Source organism: Heloderma suspectum, chromosome 11 (assembly GCF_057233095.1).
Source record: "Heloderma suspectum isolate Gila_16-S chromosome 11, 16-S_ref, whole genome shotgun sequence".
Taxonomy (NCBI): domain Eukaryota; kingdom Metazoa; phylum Chordata; class Lepidosauria; order Squamata; family Helodermatidae; genus Heloderma; species Heloderma suspectum.
The window spans coordinates 32,054,229-32,074,045 of NC_139468.1; the positions used below are offsets into that span (position 1 = coordinate 32,054,229).

The 19,817-nt window shown below is 48.2% G+C and overlaps 1 protein-coding gene across 2 annotated transcripts in view; it reads left to right on the forward strand.

Moving 5' to 3' along the window:
- The first annotated feature begins 458 nt into the window (after window positions 1-458).
- The window catches only part of CHSY1 (chondroitin sulfate synthase 1), a 128,895-nt gene continuing 109,536 nt past the window's right edge, over window positions 459-19,817 (forward strand). Inside the window, exon 1 of one of the 2 annotated variants that reach the window (XM_084817354.1) lies at window positions 459-851. In XM_084817354.1, coding sequence (XP_084673480.1) covers window positions 787-851 — 65 coding nt within the window. In that variant the 5' untranslated portion in view covers window positions 459-786. Of the gene's footprint in view, window positions 852-1,175; window positions 1,848-19,817 lie in introns of those variants that run through there. The other variant, XM_084817353.1, reaches the window with a different exon arrangement.

Sequence of the window (19,817 nt, forward strand, 5' to 3'; positions counted from 1 at the left end):
GTTTGCTATGGGGAGGCAGAGTGCTGTCTTCGCTCAGGTTTGGAAATGTAGCCAATTCCCTGCTCACCTACGGTGAGGAAGACTCGCCTCCAAGAGACTAGGTTGTGGGGAATGCTTTCAAGCGGCTGATGGGCTAGCAAAACCGTTGGTTGACATCGAGGGCTAGTAACTTGTGCCGGGCTGGGCGAGGGGGGGTCTTCTTTACTCTGATCCGGCGCAGCACGTCCTCCAGCCTTCTCCTCCGGGATTCCCTCAGGCAACCTCCATTTCGATGCCCCCCCCTTTAATTTCCCCTTGCCGCCGCCCCCCCTTGAACGCCCCTCTCCGGGGCCCCCTGCTTTCCGCCCAGCTGCTTTCCCTCCTCCCGCTCCTCTTGTACGCCCCTCGCCCTCCGCGGGAGGAAGCGCTGCGGCGGGGAGCGCGAGCGGGGTCGGGGCGGCCGAGACGCGCGCCGGGGCGCTCTGGCTGCCGGCTCGCACGGCGGCGACCGCGGCCCGGCCGGCCGGCCGACAGGCGGGGCGGCGAGCGGGAGCGCGCGGGCAGCGGCTTCCTCCTCCTCTCCTCCTCTCCGCCCCGCGTTCCCGCCCCGGCGCGCAATGGCGAACTGAGCCGTGCGGGGACGCGCGGGCAGTACCCCGGGCCGGCCGGCGGCAGCGGAGCAGCGGGCGCCCGGCGGGCAGGCGGCTCAGGGCTGCGTGCGGGCGAGCCACGGCGGCGGCGGCGCCCGAACAAAGCGCGCTTCCCCGGCGCGGCAGCAGGCGCGGGCGGCGGCGCGGGCGGGTCCCCATGGCCGCTGCGCGTTCGGAGAGGCTGCGCTTCCCTTCCCCGCCGGGGGATCCCAGCCGGGCCGGGTAGGAGGCGCGGAGAGAGGCCGGCGAGAGGGGCGCTGCCCGGGGCGCGGGGCGCTCGGGGGCCGGGGCGAGGGGCGGGGGCGGCCCAGCTGGAGGAGGGGGAGGCGGCGGCCAGGGAAGGGGCGGGAAGGGAAGGGGGGGTCGCCCTGAGCACAAAGGGAGGGGGCGAGCAGGCCTCCTTCTGCAGGGCGGGGGAGCTTGGGGAGGGAGCGGGCGCTGTAGTTCGAAAGAGTGGTTAGGGCGGCTGTGTGCGTGCGTGCGTGCGTGCGAGGGAGGGAGGGAGGGAGGGGGAGCGGCCAGTCGGGGCGCAGGGCTCCCGCCGAATTTGGGGGCGACGGGGGGCTCGGAAGCGTGGGGCAGGAGGGGGGAGCGGGGCTTGCGGGGCTCGGAAGTGGAGGGCAGGAGGGGGGAGCGGGGCCCCGATCCGAGGAAGGCGAAACTGCAGGGGGCTGAGGTAGCTGGGGACGACGCGGGGAGGAGGGGAGGTCTCAGCAGCCGAGGGGGTGGGGCGGGGGGATTCGCAGGCAACCCCTCCCCTGGCTCCCGCGCTCCCCAGGGCCGTGCGGGATCCTGGCCCAGAGACCGAGGCAAGGGGCCCCCAGGCCGGAGACTTGGCGTCGGGGGAGGCACGCAGCGTGTTTTGGGGGGGCCCGGAGCGTGCCGAGGCAGGGGGTGGGGAATGGCTGGCAGAAGCCGCCGCTCCTGGCTCAGCGTGTTGCTCGGTCTGGTCCTGGGCTTCATCCTGGCTTCCCGGCTCATCCTCCCCCGAGCCTCGGAGCTGAAGAAAGCGGGACACCGGCGCAAGGCCAGCCTGGAAGGGTGCCGAGTGAAAGCCGGCGGGGGGCTGCTGCTGCCCCGAGACTCCCGGGGAGGCTTGCTCTGGCACCAGGACCCTGCTGAGCGCCGAGGAGAGATCCCGCCCGCCAAGAACTTCCTCTTCGTGGGGGTCATGACAGCGCAGAAATACCTGCAGAACCGAGCTGTGGCGGCCTACAGGTGAGGACCTGCGTCTGGGACCCCCCTCCTATCCAGCTTCGGAATGGCAGGCCCGGTCTGCCCCTGGCGATGAGGTGGGTGGGGCGGCTTTAGCACCCGTTCATCTGTTCTCCTGCCTTCCCATTCATCCCCAAGCTGCGCCTCCTCTCTTCCCACCCCACCACGCATGTGGCAGGGAATGTCTCACTGGCACATCTCCTCTTCTTCCACGTCCACGAAATTACATGGTCTATCTTCTGCATTCCTAACCTGGTCTCTTTCCACGGTTCACGGGGGGGGGGGGGGGGGATGGTGGCGGAAGAGACTCCTCTTGGCCATGCTCATTTCTCCGCACTACATGGGCCTGTTCCGCACCAGCTCTTTATTCCTCTCTGGATGGGCGAGAGCCGCTCCCGCTGGGCCGTCTTTTGTCACAATAGAACAGTCACTGGGATATGGAATACTGTTTTAAGTTCTGCTTGAAACCCCCACTTGTCTTCCTCCACATTATAATTCTGTATGTATTAAATGCATAAAATCCCCTCTTGGTGGTGATGCGGATGGTTTGGAGATCTGTTAGTGGTGAGTGAAGGATCTGTTCTGTTCCTTTATATGTGCTGTTATCTTTCCATCTGTTAAGAAGATGAGGGCTTACATTAGAGATGAAGGGAATCTTGTTTTATCCTTCCCCTCCTCCCCGTAAGCATCTAAAACCTGCTTCATAATTCCAGGGGGTCTTACTACATACCTGATTTCTAAGCACTGACAGATGGAGACTTGTAATGGCCTCCCCCATGACCTGATGGGCAGCCAGCCTTTCCAGCAGCTTTCCATGCCTGCTGTATAATCACCTTACTCATGTGACTGAAATCCAAAAAAGGGCACCTCGCATGTGAGAATATACAGATTTCGATAAATTCATTCTGTCTGTGTTTCTTGTATTGTCAGGCGTCTTATTGTTCCGTTGTCCATTCATTGACAGAATCAGGTGTTGTTGCTTTTTTACCAGGTTTTCATTCTACTTGCACTAATTTGCATTAGTACTAATTCACATTAGCATAAGCGTGCATTAGCACAAACATGCACTTGTGCAAATGCACATTCTTTAATGTGAATTAGTGCTAATTTGCATTACTGCATTTGTGCGAGTGTGCATTAGCGCAGGGCCCCCCTCCCAGTAAAAAACTGGTCTTCAAGTGCAAGACAAGGAAAACGCCAGTCTGCTGCAGAATGCGCAGGTTGGATTCATAGAAATCTGAACTCGTTTGAATCCACTGCAGATTTCTCTGACATCCCTACTCATATGTATAGCTTCTCACCCAGTGACCTGAGGAAGGCTCCTGCTAAATGGTAGGGAGGTTTCTTGGGTGGGGAAGGTAAGGGGGACAGTATATATCTAGCATATTTTTAAAGGGTTCTCTTACCTAAAGTTTGAAACTTAGGGCTCAATCACATGTTTAGACAGACAAAAGTCCTACAACTCCCAGCAGTTTTGTCTGTCTAAACATGTATAGGATTGCACCCTTAATTGCTTTTAATCTTAAAAAAAATCCCTTAGCTAGTAATTTCAGATGCAAACATCCAAAGTCCTTTGGCCAAGCTCTTTGTGGCCCTTATGAATTCACATGTTGCCATTCTTTGAATGGGTTTCTCTTGGTGCTTCCTCAGCCAGAGACTCTTCGCTTAAGTCATGCACCAAGACAATGCCTAAATTGAAACCGGTTTAGGAGGGAAGTGATGACATTGGCTAGACACAGAATAAGCTGGGGGTGGAAGTGGGTGGGAATTCTCTGCTTTATGACTGGTCTGCAAAAAGTTGTTCATAAGTCATTCATGGGAGTGTAACCCCTATTCCGGGCCGAATTATCCCTCTTTTTTAAAAAATAAAATAAAATACAGAAGTTATCTTACCCTTGGGTTTGAGAGGCACAAATCCTGTTCCCTGGGTATATGTGCATAGCTGTTTGCTTTATTTTACCCTAGCCAAAGGCCTTTCAGATTTAACCAGAGTGCCTAAGGATGGAGTTCCAGTTGGTTTCTTCAACCTCTGTCCTGACTTAAACTCTTACAGCCATGTTCTGTAAGGCTGTTAATAATCTTCTGCCTTTATCATGGACACAGTGTGTGGAGAGAAGGCCTACACTGGAACACTTTACACATCCCAGTGCAAATGAATAGCAGCCATTCACTTAAATGGGGGCGGGGGCGGGGAAAATAGAAGCACTGAGGAATACTGTGGGAGGTGAGACCGTGGTCTGAGGGACCCACAGCCATTAACCCTGTTCCAGCCTGCACACCTTCCATCTTGGGTTTTGTTCTTGGTCATGCCAAAGTATGATGGAATGTTAGGAGAATGTGGCAGAATGTTGCAGGCTGGTTGTAGGTGGATGCTTCATTAGCTGAAGACTTTTTTTGGGCACGGGGTGGCTGACCCTCCCTACACTTAAAATGAGGATTCTTTTTTTAAAACATCAGAGCAAAATCAAATTATTAAGCAAAACTGGTGGCTGTGAGCCACCTGAGAAGGATGCTTCCTTTCTTCGTGACTGCTCTTTTTCCTCCGCATCACGTATGTGGCATTGATTAGGTGCCCTTGTTCTCAATGAAGCTCCAAGCAACTAATGCTCATGTACTGAATTATAACTTTTGGCAAGAATTCTGGCATAAACGAGTCCGTAATTGAAACCAGCTCATTTTCTTTTCCTCTTCTAACAAGAGTGGAAGCTTTTAAATGTAATTGATTGGGAAATGATTTGGTACCCCCCTATACAGAGAGGGAAAGTTGGACTTCTGGGGAACAAACAGCTTTGCTGGCTGGGGATTTCTTATGGGCCTGAAATTGTGGTGATTAAAAAAAAAAAAAGTGCTGTGTAAAACAAATACACTTCCAGGCACTGCTGTATGCAGAGATAGGAAGATGCAGTTTATGATGTCAGTCCATTGGTCCATCTAGCCCAGTGCTGGCTACTCTGACTGACTGCAGCTCTCTAAGGTTGGCCCTGCTGCCTGAGCTCTTTTAACTGGTGATGCCAAGGGACTGAACCTGGGACCGTTTGCATGCAAAGCATGTGCTCTACCACTGAGTTATAGCCCCTGCACACCTGGCATGGCCAATCAAGAATCAAGTATTTGTACCTGGCATGCTAATCAGGAATCAATCAATACCACCTTCTCTCTTCTTTGAGGGAAGGCAGTATTATGAATTCTTGTTCCTTGCTCTGCAGAGAACACTGCCATGTGTGTTCACACACACACACACACACACACACACACACACACACACAATGTTGGATCGCTCACCAGACTCCAGTCTGAACACACAGCCTCCAAAAGGTTATTACTGTCACATCTGCTGAAATCATACTTTTCAAGAACTTACCCACTTATTTCAGAGAAGTCTTTGCACTAAAAAAAAGATAATAATAAAAAATATATATTTTTTTATATATATAGACAGTTCCTAACGTCCTCGAGCTTACAAAGGTAAAATAATCAATGGGGATCACAGCGGAAGAGATGGAGTGGAAGGCGAGACAAGGGTAGCAAAGGGTGAATGTGAGCAAAGATTGTTGTATGCACTTAAGTTTAATTACAGCTGAGGATGAGGATTCAGGCAGTAAGCCAAGGCCTCACAGCAAAGGTGAGTTTTTTGAGAGTTTTAAGGAAGAGAGTTGGCCTTGTGTACACCAAGCTTTCCCGCTAGGTGCCCTCCAAATGTGTTGGACTGCAACTCCCATAATTCCCATGGCCATTCTGGCTGGGAACGATGGGAGTTGCAGTCCAACCCATCTGGAGGGTGATAGGTTTGGGAAGGCTGGTGAACACTTTCTGAGGGAATTCTTGCTATAAGGGGCAGTAAGGGAGAATGGGCAGAGCACTTTAAGGGCAGCTGAGCTAGAAGAGCAAAAGGTGGTGGTGGGGGGGACGGTAGGAAAGAAGGACAGAAAGATAGGGGATGGGGAAAGGCTTTGGAGAGCTTGAAAGACAAGGAGTTCTAACTAGATACAGAAGAGAATGGGAAGCCAGTGTGAGGAACTGAGGAGAGGTGTTGCACGTAGTCTCACTCAGTGCAGCTGGAATTACACATGCAGCAGAACAAGGTGGCCAAATCCTGAGGCATTTCAGACTGCATGTGTACAGAAATCATTTTTTCATGCTTCCCATTTAAGGGGGGTAAAACCCCACCTTGGAGATAGAAAACTACCCCCAAAGGGAGCAAGCTACAAACACTATCATCTTTGTGCACTGGTTTCCTTGTTATAGTAGGGCTGGGTGACTCTTTCTTTCTGCGTTTCCTCACAGGGAATCTGTTTGGGGATGAATCTCAGTTGTTGTTGGGGTCAAAGCCAGAGATGTCATCCGCCCCCCACCTCTGACTTCCCTGTTCTCTCTGAGCTTAGCTGCAGTCCTGGGAAATGAATTTTCCCAGCAACAAGATTTTGCTTCCTGTTGTAATGCAAAGTATTTTGTTGCGGTGGCCTGGTCTTGAATGGGCAATTGAGACCCATTAGCTTTTCAAAACACCTGCTCCTGATGGAGATGAAAACAGTTAGAATTGGTTTGTGCTCTAGATGGACACAGGTGCCTGCATTTTTGGACTCTCCTTAGGGGCATGGCCATGGGGACTGTCCTGATGAGTTCCTGCACTTCAAAATGTACCCCTGTCTACACCATTGCAGAAGTCTGAGCTGATCACATACAGAGGGTTGTATGAAATTAGGTTGAGGGCCACAGGTTACCCGCTCCTGTTCTAGGGTTTGTTTGTTTTACACAGGGAGCATAAAAACTATCTGCTACTGCAACCTTAAGTGGTACCACCTAATTCGGTTGCATTTGTAAGCCATGGCTGCCTGGGGAATTCTGTCTGGATTTTCTGGATTTTTTTCTGTCTAAAAAATTCTGGATTTTTTCTGTCTAAACAGGCATAGGATTGTGCCTTTAGAGGCAGTTTTGTATTTCTGCAGGAAACTTTCCCCCCTCGGTTAATCTTTGCTTGTGTGATCAGCAGTCTACATTTTCTTTCTGAAGTATGATGCTTTATGTAACTTTTTTTTTAGTCAGTGAGTTAAAAAATGTGATGATAGATTATAGATCGTTGCTTAAGAACTGGAAAGGGCAAGTGGAAAACAAAGTCCTTTATTAGAAACTTTAACTTCAGAATGTGGCCTAAGCTAGTTTATGTTCACACGGAGAAAGGCAAATGTTGTGTGGGGGCTCCCTAAGGGTAATTCAGGAGGGTGTGCCTTACTTCTGTACTATCTGTACAGGGAGGGCCTGTAGCTCAGTGGTAGAGCACCTGCTTTGCATGCAGAAGGTACCAGATTCAATCCCCGGCATCCCCAGGTAGGGCTGGAAAAACTTCTGCCTGAAGCCCTGGAGAGCTGCTGCCAGTCAGTGTCGACACTACTGGGCTAGATGGATCAATGGTCTGAGTCAGTATAAGGCAGCTTCCTGTGTTCCTATCTACACTGTATACACAGTTTAGGGTGCAATCCTATCGGGATGGCCATCAGCCTCCAAACTTGAAGGCTTACAGCCTCCCAATGCAGAGCAGGAGGAGTGGCAGAGGTGATCTTCGCCTCCGTGGCTCCCCCCGCTGTGCATTTTGGTTAAATGGGCTTTTTCACTTGTCTAGCTGGGGCACTGCAGAGTGGAAAGGAAGAAGGCTAGGAGGCCTGGGGATATGGCATAAACCAGCCTCCCTGTCTCCTTCCCTCCCCACCCACAGAACCACCCCCTTTACCTCCTTTCCGAGGTCACCGGTGTGGTTCTCTCCACACCGGCTGCGAGGGGGAGGGAGCAGGGAGCTTGGATTCCTGGCTCCGAGGCCGGAGCGCTGTCTCTGACCTCGGATCCAGGAATCCAAACTATCCTATGGCCCCCAGAATCTGTCTAGTGGCCATAGGATTGCTTTCTTAGTTTAGTTTTAGTTTGGGATTTATACCCTGCTATAATATTAACATAATAATCAAAGCAGCTAACAGTAAATAAGCCAGTAAAATTCCTCATTCATTAAAAATGATAGCAATAAAGCCAGTAGTTTAAATCAGCAAGAGGCAGCGGCATTAGAACGTCTGCAGAAAGCAAGCATTCCTTGTTTCAAAGCTAGCTTGAATAAAAAGTCCCTGAACATCTGCTGAAAGGTGGGCAAAGAGGGAGGCTGATCAGTCTACGCCGAGATGGATTTCCGCAGGGGTGTACAGGTGTATGCTCCTTGGTTATCCCCACAGGGAAGGTCACGTACAGAAAAATCACACGACAGAACCCTCAAAGGAACATCGGAGGCTTCTTTTCAAGTCAGCTTGTTGGTTCATTTAGCTCGGTATTCTCAACACCATATGTTGTTGGCCTCGGTATGGTCCATATGTTGTTGGACTCCCACCTTCCATCAGTTCCAGCTAGTATGGCCTGTGGTCAGGGGTGATGGGAATTGTAGTCCAGACAACATCTGGAGACCATAGGTTCCCCACCCCTGGTCTACACTGACTGGCAGTGGCTCTCCAGGGTTTCAGACAGGAATTTTCCCAGCTCTACCTGGAGCTGCCGGGGCTTGAACCTGGGACCTTCTGCACACAAAATGTGTTCTACCACTCAGCTAGAGTCCTTCCCTTTTCCAGATTCTTAGCTTCAGGAAACCCTTTCCACACCAGCTTGCCTGCTGCTGAACTCTTGCATATTGCAAAGGATTCTTGGAAGCATTTTTTTGTGCACGTTTGGCTCACACAAGGCACTGGCTAGGCCTGTTGGACTTTGCCATGGCTCCGCGTGAGCTCTGAGTGCATCTGAGAACACACCGAGCTTGCCACAGCCGGCACACATCTTGGGAGGCAGTTGGTAGCAATGTGGAAGTTGTCTGTTTGAGAAAGTTGCCACTGGCCTTCGCGGTGCGGAACCCCAGATGAGCTCCCATGCAAGGAACTCCAGGATTCGACAGTTGATGGCTTGCTTTGTTCTGCTAGAGTGGGAGCAGTTCCGTCTGGGTTCACACAGTCACTGAGCCAACGTTGAGCTAAGCTGCCACAAATAAGTGATGAACCTGCATGTGTGAATCGGCCCCTAGCAAGAACAGAGCAAGTGTCAAAAGTGTTAAGGGTCTCCCCCCACTAAAAAAATATTAGGGCACAGCTGGGAGCTACTACCGTGCTCCACTAAGCCTTTGAAGTTTGGGGGGAGTTTAAGTCTGAGACATTCTCTACTCAGTCAGGGTGTGCCTTCCACTCCCACAGAGCAGAGAACAATAATATCTTCTGCAAGGCTGTGTCTGCATTTTAGGAGGATGTTGCATAGTCTTTTAAGAAAACACAAGGTGTTGTTAAGTTGGTGAGTGGCCTTTTTAGTTTATCTAGCAACACACTGGTAATATACTAGGCACGATTGTCTGAGAGCATAATCTATACTCAGTGTGGTTCAAAAGCCCACAGAACCCTTTTGAAATACTGGCTGTGGTCTTATGGATTTTTACCTGTTCTGTAGGTGCCAGACATCCCACAGCCTCATTTTGTTGTAGAAGATGCTCTGGTAAAGATAGCAGACACAACTGAAAGCATTATAAGACTAGAAGAAGAGATCAAGGTGCTTCTGAGCACTTGCAAAGCAGGGCAGGACTGCACTTGCAACTGGACTTGGAATTCTGTGTACGGTTCTGGTCACCGTATGTAAAAAAAAAAAAAGAAAAAAGGATTTTGTAGCGTTGGAAAAGATGCAGAAAAGGGCACCCTAAAGGAGCAACTCTCCTACGAGGAAAGGTTACAATGTCTAAGACTGTTTAGCTTAGAAAAAAGGCGAGTAAGGGAAGACAAGATAGAGGCGAGCAAATTATGAATGGTGTGGAGAAAGTGGATTGGAAGACCTTTTTCTCTCTGTCTCTTAATGCTAGAACTTGGGGTGATCCTATGACACTGTTTGGCAGAAAGTTCAGGACAGATAAAAGGAGGATTTTCTTCGCACAGCACATAATTAAACTATGTAATTCACTACCACAAGATGTGGTATGGCCATCAATTTGGATGGCTTTAAAGGGGGATTGGAGAAATCCCTGGAGGGTAAGGCTATCAGTGGCTTCTAGTCATGATGGTTATATGTTATCTCCAGTATCAGAGGCAGTCTGCCTGTGTACACCAGTTGCTGGGGAACAGGAGCGGGAGGATGCTGTCTCACTCATGTCCTACTTGTGGGTTTCCCACAAGCAGTTAGCCACTGTATGAACTGAATGCTGGACTAGATGGACCCTTGCATGGCTCTTCTTATGTTCGTTAGATGACGAACCTCCTATGTTCTTTGTCCCTGGTATCTTGAGATTGAGAGGTAGGTTGCCTCTGTTTGCGGAAGTTCTGTTTAGCTTTTCATGGTTAATAGCCTTCAACAGACCTAGTCCTCATGAATTTTCTAATAGCTAAGAAAGAAAGAAAAGGTATCTTAAGTTAGTGGCCATCGCCACATTTCATGGCAGTAAGTTCTATAATAGGTGAATTACTCATTGTGCAAAACAGTGCCTCCTTTTGTCGGACTTAAACCTACTGCCTGTCAGCTTCACCCACAGCATTGCAGTGCTGTGAGAGGGAGAAAAAACTGTCCCCCTCTTCACACCTGTATTGGCTACTTCTAAAGCCTTTGCTTTTGTTTTTAATGCAGTTTGCAACCTAGTAAGCTTTGATGTGGGCAGACAGAAGTCTCAGACAGGCTCTTATCTTATCCCTATCAATAATGCAGTGCTTGAGAGGATGGGGGAAGGCAGAGTCCATGACATATTATCAGTTCAATGGTCAACATCCAGGAAAGTAGTCTGGTAACTGGAAAGAGGTTGGGTGACGCAGGAGCAAGAGACAAAGTCTTATGTGTCTTGCTGGCTAAAGTCTTGATCCAGGGGTGGGGTTCCTCACCGCTGCCTTACTCAAGAATAAGGAGGTATGCAGTAAGAGTGGCCGTTTCAAAGGAGCAGGTGAGATCTGGAACAAAACATTGCATGGCAGTGTCGAGTGTTCCTGTTCACTGTTTCAACCAGCCAGCCATGCTGTCTTCCACGAGACTCCATGCCATTTGCGCTCCCACCAGTGGAGGCTGGTGGCTCTGGTTTTGGTGGGGCTGTGGTTTTAGTCAGAACCAGCAGGCACCCCAAAGGAGCTGTCCAAGGTGCTGAACCCTATCCCACAAAACAGGTTGGTTCTGGCTGGCCGGTTCTGACTAAAACCCAGAACGGATTCACAGCCCCACCGAAATCAGAGCCACCAGCCTCCTCTGTCTGTCACCCAGTTTTCCATTCCCCCCTCCCAGTAATCAGCATTCCATGACTACAGCATGCTCAGTCCTCCTTGGGCTATTTTGGGGATAACCTCCCCACTTTTAGGGTTTATTTTTCTTACAGGTTTTTGTGCTTTTTCAAATCTTGGGCTTCTCCCAAACCTGCTGGTACCTCCCTCCTGGAGTTTCCTGCAAGCCTGGATGCCTCCCTCTTGGGTGCGCGTGATACCTCTTGGGCTCCATAAACATCGACACTCATGCCTGAACATTGGAAATAGAGGAATGGTGGGGGAGCCCCCTGCTGATGAGCACTGCTAGATCAGGATCTCAAAGGCTGGAGTTACATTTGTTATTTGTAGTTTCTGTTCTTTGCCTGAAGGCACAGAGCTACAGTAGAGAGAAGGTCAGTGGGTCTCCATCTGGCCTGAGAGGCTTCCTTTTCTGCCCTTTGATACACCTCCCTGCCTCACCTGCTTCCATGAGATTCCTTTCTTCTAAGCTGTAAGGACTGAAGCAGACATGACTTTTAATGCGTGTCTAGCAGCTGTGTCTTCTTTTCAGTTTAGAGCAGCTGCAAGGGGCCCGATCTGGATTGTAGAAACCCCTTACACGGTATGCTCTGATCCAGATCGGGGCCACATGCCTACTCTAGACTAAAACTAAAAAAAGAAAAAACAGACGCAGATGCTACACATGCATTTAAAATAATGTGTATTTTGGCCCTTAGGGACAGGCAAGCAGTGGCTCTTAACACGAACCACAGCAGAGGTGCTGTTTGAGTCGCCCTCCTTAAGCCCCTAAAGTTGCAATCCTATGCAGGTTTAGGCAGAAAAAAGCCCTGTAACTCCCAGCATGCCCCAGCCAGTAAGGCTGGCTGGGGCATGCTGGGAGTTACAGGACTTTTTTCTGCCTAAACCTGCATAGGATTCCACCCTAAGCTTACTTCCTTATGGCTTGGCTCACCCACAGGAATGGGAGGGCTCTGCCAAAGCCTCTGTTGCTGTTCATGTTGGGGAGGAGGGGGTTAAAAGAGGCCTTTGCCTGCCTCTTAACTCATGTGGCAGTGAATCAGTGGGTGGGAGGGATCTGTTGACCCTTCAGCCTTGCAGTGTTCAAAAGATGGCCCCTGATAAAAACTGGGTAGTGAGCGACATGCAACAATATATGTGCTGGCCCAAGACATTTTGCTGCCTGAGGAAAAGAACAAGATGGCACCCTCTCCCATTTCATGTACAAAAGCTGATTAGATTGTTTCTTTAACAATGGTGATGGAACAGCATCCTCCACTGAACCTGAAGGCAGCAGGCTAGCTTAGGGAGCATAGGACAGGCCATGAGCCACACAGCTCTCTCCTCCAACACCTTGCTGCCACCTCCAGTGTCTGCCACTTGAGGCAGCTGCTTCACCCTGCCTAATCAGGCTGGCCCTGATAGTATGCTAAGATTCCATCCAGTTGCCCTGCAAAATAGCAGGGATAAACATGAGTCACGAGTATTATTCATGTTTATCATTGGGGGTGGAGGAGTTTAATGCGTCTAAGACATGAGTCTGGGGAACATAGGAATGTGAAAATATTTGTCCATTTAGCTCAGTACTGCTTGCTCTGACTGGCAGTGGCTCTCCTGGGTTTCGGGGAGAGGTCTCTTCCATCCAGTGTTATCTGATCCTTTTAAATGTACATGCTGGGGATTGAACTGGGGTACTTCTGCATTCATAGCAGGTGCTCTACGGTTGACTTATGGTCCTTCCCCTGGCTAGGAACTGTGTCATTAGCCCTGCCCACAATGCGAGCAAGGAAGTCCCCAATTCAAATCTTATCTCAGCCCATGAACCCACTGTATTACCTTAGGCAGGCCTCCCAGCTCCCCTTTCTTAGCCTCCCATCTGTGATATGGATGGGAAAATACTGGCTACCTTGCATGGCTGTTATAAGGATTGCTGGAATAATGTATGGGAAGTGTGTGGAACACTCAAAGTACACAGGGTACACAGAAAACAGACTTTATGGAAGGCTTGCTGAGGCCGTATTTCAAAGTCCTACCTTGAAGGAATAGCAGATAGGTTTGCCTGGAAGGAAAACGGCTGTGTTCCAGGGCAAGTTCTCAATTCATGCTGGGCAATGATGCCCCATATTTTGTTTTATTTATTTACTTTTTACTCAGCCCTGCCTCTAAGGAGCTAAGGGTGATGCATGTGTTTCTCCTCTTCTCTGTCATAGCAAGAACTCTGTGAGGTAGGTTAGGCTGAAAGATGGGCCAAGGTCACTGCGTGAGCTTCATGGCTGACCTGAGATTTGAACTTGGGTCTCCCCAATCCTACTCCCCCCTTCATGGATCACTGCCTTGTTGTGGCGAAGGGGCTTGCGTAACTCAGTGAAGCCATAAGCTATGCCGTGCAGGGCCACCCAAGACGGACAGGTCATGGTGGAGAGTTCTGACAAAATGTGGTCCACTGGAGAAGGAAATGGCAACCCACTCCAGTATTCTTGCCAAGAAAACCCCATGGAACGTATCACAAGGCTAAAAGAGATGACGCCGGAAGATGAGCCCCTCAGGTCGGAAGGTGTCCAATATACTACTGGGGAAGAGCAGAGGGTATTTCCAAGTAGCGCCAGAAAGAGTGAAGCGGCTGGGCCAAAGCCGAAAGGACACTCAGCTGTGGATGTGTCTGGTGGTGAAAAGAAAATCCGATGCTGTAAAGAACAATATTGTTTAGGAACTTGGAATGTAAGATCAATGTATCAAGGTAAGCTGGAGGTGGTCAAACATGAGATGGCAAGATTGAACATCGACATCTTGGGAATCAGCCAACTAAAATGGACAGGCATGGGCGAATTTAATTCAGGTGACCATCATATCTACTACTGTGGGCAAGAATCCCTTAGAAGAAATGGAGTAGCACTCATAGTCAACAAAAGGGTGGGAAAAGCAGTACTGGGGTACAATCTTAAAAATGATAGAATGATCTCAGTACGAATCCAAGGCAAACCATTCAACATCACAGTAATTCAAGTCTATGCCCCAACCACTGATGCCGAAGAAGCTGAGGTTGATCGGTTCTATGAAGACCTACAACACCTTCTAGAACTAACACCAAAAAAAGATGTCCTCTTCATCATAGGGGATTGGAATGCTAAAGTAGGAAGTCAAGAAATCACCGGCATAACAGGCAGGCATGGCCTTGGTGTACAAAATGAAGCAGGACAAAAGCTAATAGAGTTTTGCCAAGAGAACATGCTGATCATAGCAAACACTCTTTTCCAACAGCACAAGAGGCGACTCTACACATGGACATCACCAGATGGTCAATATCGAAATCAGATTGATTATGTCCTTTGCAGCCAAAGATGGAGAAGCTCTATACAGTCAGTAAAACCAAGACCTGGAGCTGACTGTGGCTCAGATCATGAGCTGCTTCTTGCAAAATTTCGGCTTAAATTGAAGAACGTAGGGAAAACCACTAAACCATTCAGGTATGACCTAAATCATATCCCTTATGAGTATACAGTGGAGGTAAGGAATAGATTTAAGTGATTAGACCTGATAGACAGAGTGCCTGAGGAACTATGGACGGAGGTCCGTAACATTTTCAGGAGGCAGCAACAGAATCCATCCCAAAGAAAAAGAAGTGCAAGAAAGCCAAGTGGCTGTCTGATGAGGCTTTACAAGTAGCTGAGAAAAGAAGGGAAGCGAAAAGCAAGGGAGAAAGGGGAAGATATACCCAACTGAATGCAGAGTTCCAGAGAATTGCAAGGAGAGACAAGAAGGCCTTCTTAAATGAACAATGCAAAGAAATCAAGGAAAACAACAGAATGGGAAAGACTAGAGATCTCTTCAATAAAATCAGAGATCTCAAGGGAACGTTTTGTGCAAAGACGGGCATGATAAAGGACAAAGAAGGCAGGGACCTAATAGAAGCAGATGAGATTAAGAAGAGGTGGAAAGACTACACAGAAGAACTATACAGGAAAGATCTGAATGTCCCTGATAGCCAGGAGAGTATGGTCACTGAACTTGAGCTGGACATCCTAGAGAGTGAAGTCAAGTGGGCCTTAGGAAGCATTAGTAACAACAAAGCTAGCGGAGATGACAGTATTCCAGGTGAGCTATTTAAAATCCTAAAAGATGATGCTGTTAAAGTGCTGTATTCAATATGCCAACAAATCTGGAACACTCAACAATGGCCGCAAGACTGGAAAAGGTCAGTTTACATTCCAATTCCAAAGAAGGGCAACGCCAAAGAGTGTTCAAACTACCGCACAATTGCGCTCATTTCACATGCCAGCAAGGTGATGCTCAAAATCCTACAAGCTAGGCTTCAGCAGTATGCGAACCGAGAACTACTGGAAGTACAAGCGGGGTTTCGAAGAGGCAGAGGAACTAGAGATCAAATCGCCAACTTTCGCTGGATCATGGAGAAAGCAAGAGAATTCCAGAAAAACGTCTATTTCTGCTTCATTGACTACACTAAAGCCTTTGATTGTGTGGATCACAACAAACTCTGGCAAATTCTGAAAGAGATGGGAGTACCAGACCACCTTACCTGTCTCCTGAGAAACCTGTATGAGGGTCAAGAAGCAACAGTGAGAACCAGACATGGAACAACCGATTGGTTCAAAATTGGGAAAGGAGTACGACAAGGCTGCATATTGTCACCCTGCTTATTTAACGTATATGCAGAGTACATCATGAGAAACGCCAGGTTGGATGAATCACAGGTCAGAATTAAGATTGCTGGGAGAATTATCAACAACCTCCGATATGCAGACGATACCACCCTAATGGCAGAAAGTGAAGAGGATCTAAAGAGCCTCTTGTTGAGGGTGAAAGAGGAGAGTGCAAAAGCTGGTTTGAAACTCACCATTAAAAAAACTCAGATCATGGCATCTGGCCCCATCACTTCCTGGTATATAGAAGGGGAAGAAATGGAAGCAGTGACAGATTTTACTTTCCTGGGCTCCAAGATCACCGCAGATGGTGACTGTAGCCATGAAATTAAAAGACGCTTGCTCCTTGAGAGGAAAGCTATGGCAAACCTAGACAGCATAGTAAGAAGCAGAGACATCACCTTGCCGACAAAGGTCCGTCTAATCAAAGCTATGGTTTTCCCAGTAGTAATGTATGGCTGTGAGAGCTGGGCTATAAGGAAGGCTGCGCGCCGAAGAACTGATGGTTTTGAACTGTGGTGCTGGAGAAGACTCTTACGAGTCCCCTGGACTGCAAGGAGGTCAAATCAGTCCATCCTAAAGGAAATCAACCCTAAGTGCTCATTGGAAGGACAGATGCTGAAGCTGAAGCTCAAATATTATGGCCACCTAATGCGAAGAGAAAACTCTCTGGAAAAGACCCTGATTCTGGGAAAGACTGAAGGCAAAAGGAGAAGGGGATGGCAGAGGATGAGATGGCTAGATAGTATCACCGATGCAATGAATATGAACTTGAGCACACTCCGGGAGAGAGCGCAGGACAGGAAGGCCTGGCGTGCTATAGTCCATGGGGTCACGAAGAGTAGGACATGACTGAACAACTGAACAACAATCCTAGTCCAACACTCTGACCACTACACTGGGGTTGGCAGACTTGTGGGTTCTACTTTGTTTTGATTTAAAAAAATGGGTATTAATATTAATATCTATTTTGTCTTTCTGGGATCAACCAAGGTGGTTTTGGGGGTTGGACGCAATGGTCTTATAGGCCCCTTCCAACCCTATTATTCTATGATTCTATGAGTTCAAAACATAAAAACATAATAAAATTAAAATATAGTAAAACACGGAAAACAACCTTAAAAGCTGTAACAGTGGTTTAAAAGACCAATTTAAAAAGATGTGTCTTGACCTTCTTCCTGAATGCAGAGAGAGTGGGGACCAGGCAGAGCTCCAGAAGGAGCATAGTCCAGAGTTCGAGAGCCATACTGGAAAACACCCTTTCCTGTGTGCTCGATAAGCAGGCCTCCGCAAGTGAGGGAGTCTTCCAAAGAGCCTCTCCTGTTGATCTTAATAACCAAGCAGATTCATACTGAGGTAGGCAGTGCCTCAAATAGCCAGGCCATAAGCCGTTCTTTTTTTTTTTTTTTTACTAGAACCCTGAGATCCATCAACCAAAGATTGGTGCAAAAGATATATGCACTTAGAATTAAAGAATTCTGAGCCCAGGACTTTGTTTGAGTACCAGAACTGAATAGAGCTCACAGCTCGTCCATACACAAATCCACTCCTGATTACACCCAAGCTCTTTTTATTTCAGCAGTATATTTCAGAGAGGGGAGGACCATTTTGTTGCTGCTGCTGTTAAAAAAAATTGGGAGTCAGAAATCCTTCTTGATCTATTGTGCCTCATCCAGAGATCCAGATCCACCCATTTAGTGCCCTCCTCTGCACTAAACAACACTGATTCTACTGAAGGGGGGTCCCATAATCCCATAGGAGTTCCACAGCAGACATGGGATTCCTCAGGAGATTAGTAGCCTTGGTGCAGGGTCCTTGAAGGCAGAAAATTGCAAAACCTCTGCCGTTAGGGTAAGGTTGTCCTTGTAAAATGAAACTCCCTGTCTGTATTTTCTCACTGATGTTACTTGGAGTTAATCTTTCATGGTGCAACGGAGCAGAGTAAGGGAATTAATTGGCTTTCGTAAAGGGAAGTCATTAAATGGGAGTAGCTGGAAGAACCTAATCTTGCCACTTTATCAGATGAATCTGTCTGCGGTGGGGGAAGTGCTCTTATAGGTAGGGCTGGATCATTCACAATGAAAGCGGCTTTAAGGAACAGATTAAAAAAAACCACAGTGGATGGTTAGCTCTGGACTCTGCAGGATCGCAGCTCTCCATAGCTTCTACCTGAGTTTCTGGTTATCTTTTAAAACTGCTCATGATACCTTGGAAGAAAAATACACACAAAGTTTTTAATGTTACTTTATCTCTTTATGGATTTAGGGGGCGGGTAGAAAGAAGCTGTGTCTTGGTTTCACATTTGTTTAATTTGGCAACGGGGAACCTTATTTCCGAACCATGTGATGTCCAAATGAGGTTTTCTTTTTCTTTTCGTTTTTACACTAGTTGCTCACTGTAAACCATAGCTGTGTCTGTCTGGATTTAAAAAAAACTAGCAAGGGTAAAGAAAGAAGGGAGGGCAAAGAATTATGTTTTCCCCCTAAAATATAATGACCCTGTTCGCACGACACAGCTGTGCTCGTTGGGAGGTGCTTGACCCTCCGTCTGTAGTAAGGTTATGTGAGGGTTGTTTAACCCTCAAATAACCCTCGGTGGCCGGGTTTGCATGACACAGCAAGCCCCGCTTGGGGTTGCATATTCAAAATGTTCTCCGGCACACACTGCAGTTCATTGTGGATTAAACAACCCCGTGTGTGTGTGTGTGTGTGTGTGTGTGTGAGGGGGAGAGAGAGGGGGAGGGAGACCACTCTTTCCTAAAGAGATTAATAACCCCAGATTCTGACCTTGCAGACTTTTTTTTAATGGATTTTAATCAAGTGGACCTGCCTGGTTCAGCTCTTGAGGGAAGGATTATTTGGCTGGGTCTGGTTGAGAAAGGGAAAATCTGGAAAGGGCTTGAGGCTTTGACAAAAAAACGTACCGGGCAAAGTCTTGTATTACTTAGGACATGTGCTTGGGCCTCAAAGCCCTCTTAAAGTACAGAAAGAAATGGGTTTGTAACATTGGCTCCTGTGATTGGCAGACAGCACGAAGCTGCTAGATTGGCTAGGCCTGGTATAAATACGAGGAGTCTTGCCTTCTGCCCTTACCTGGTCAGCAGAGCAAGGTCTTCTGTTTATTGGGGTACAGCAACCTTCTCCAACCTGGTGCCCCCCAGATGTGTTGGACTACAATCCCCTGTGTCCCCAAGCCAGGCAGGACATCAGGATGGGGAAGGCTGGGCTACAGCTTTTCCAGCTCCAGCAGCTTTGTTCGGGGCCCTAGGTAGAAGAAGATACCCTCTGGGTTTAGATGGCCACTTGGGCCCCCAGCCTAGTCCTGTCAAAAGCACTCTCAAGAGTTTTAATAATGAATCAAAGTTGGATCCTTTGGCAATAGCCTGATGGTGCCAAGTTACCAAATTTGATCCCTGTGTTCTTATTAGTTGGTCTGTCTGCTTTATTAAAATGCTGTCGCCATTGAGGCAAATACGTAAACGAGTTTATTAACTCAAGCACTGGGCTGTCTCTGCTTGCAGGAGTACAATTTACATAGACTATCCATCTCAAATGTGCCTCCTCTGTTTCTAATGGGCTTACTGAATACTTTATTTACTTACTTACTTACTTACAATATCCATATAACGCTCCACATCAAAGATTTCGGAGTGGTGAACAGCAAGATAAAAGAATAAAACCCCATAATTAAAACAGTTAAAACATTTTAAAAGAACAGATTCTGAACTTAATAAACCGCAGCTGGTCAAGGGAAGGCCTCTTGAAATAGCAGTGTCTTCAGGAGGCCCCGAAAACAACACAACGTTGCCATCTGCCTGACCGCCAAAGGCAGGGAATTCCATAGGAAGGGGACCACCACGCTGAAAGCTCTTTTCCTGGTGGACTCCAACTGGGCCATGGGTCCAGACATATTTCTGGACAGTTAAAATGTTTACTATATACACTGCAGTTCCATACATTATATTAGCTTTAATGGGAATTTTATTTATGCCCTACCAGATTAATATTGTTACCCACCCCAAATTCTTAAGGTAGATTGGGTTAAAGTAGTCCAGATATAATAAACTAGCTTGTGTTTCCTTGTTTTAA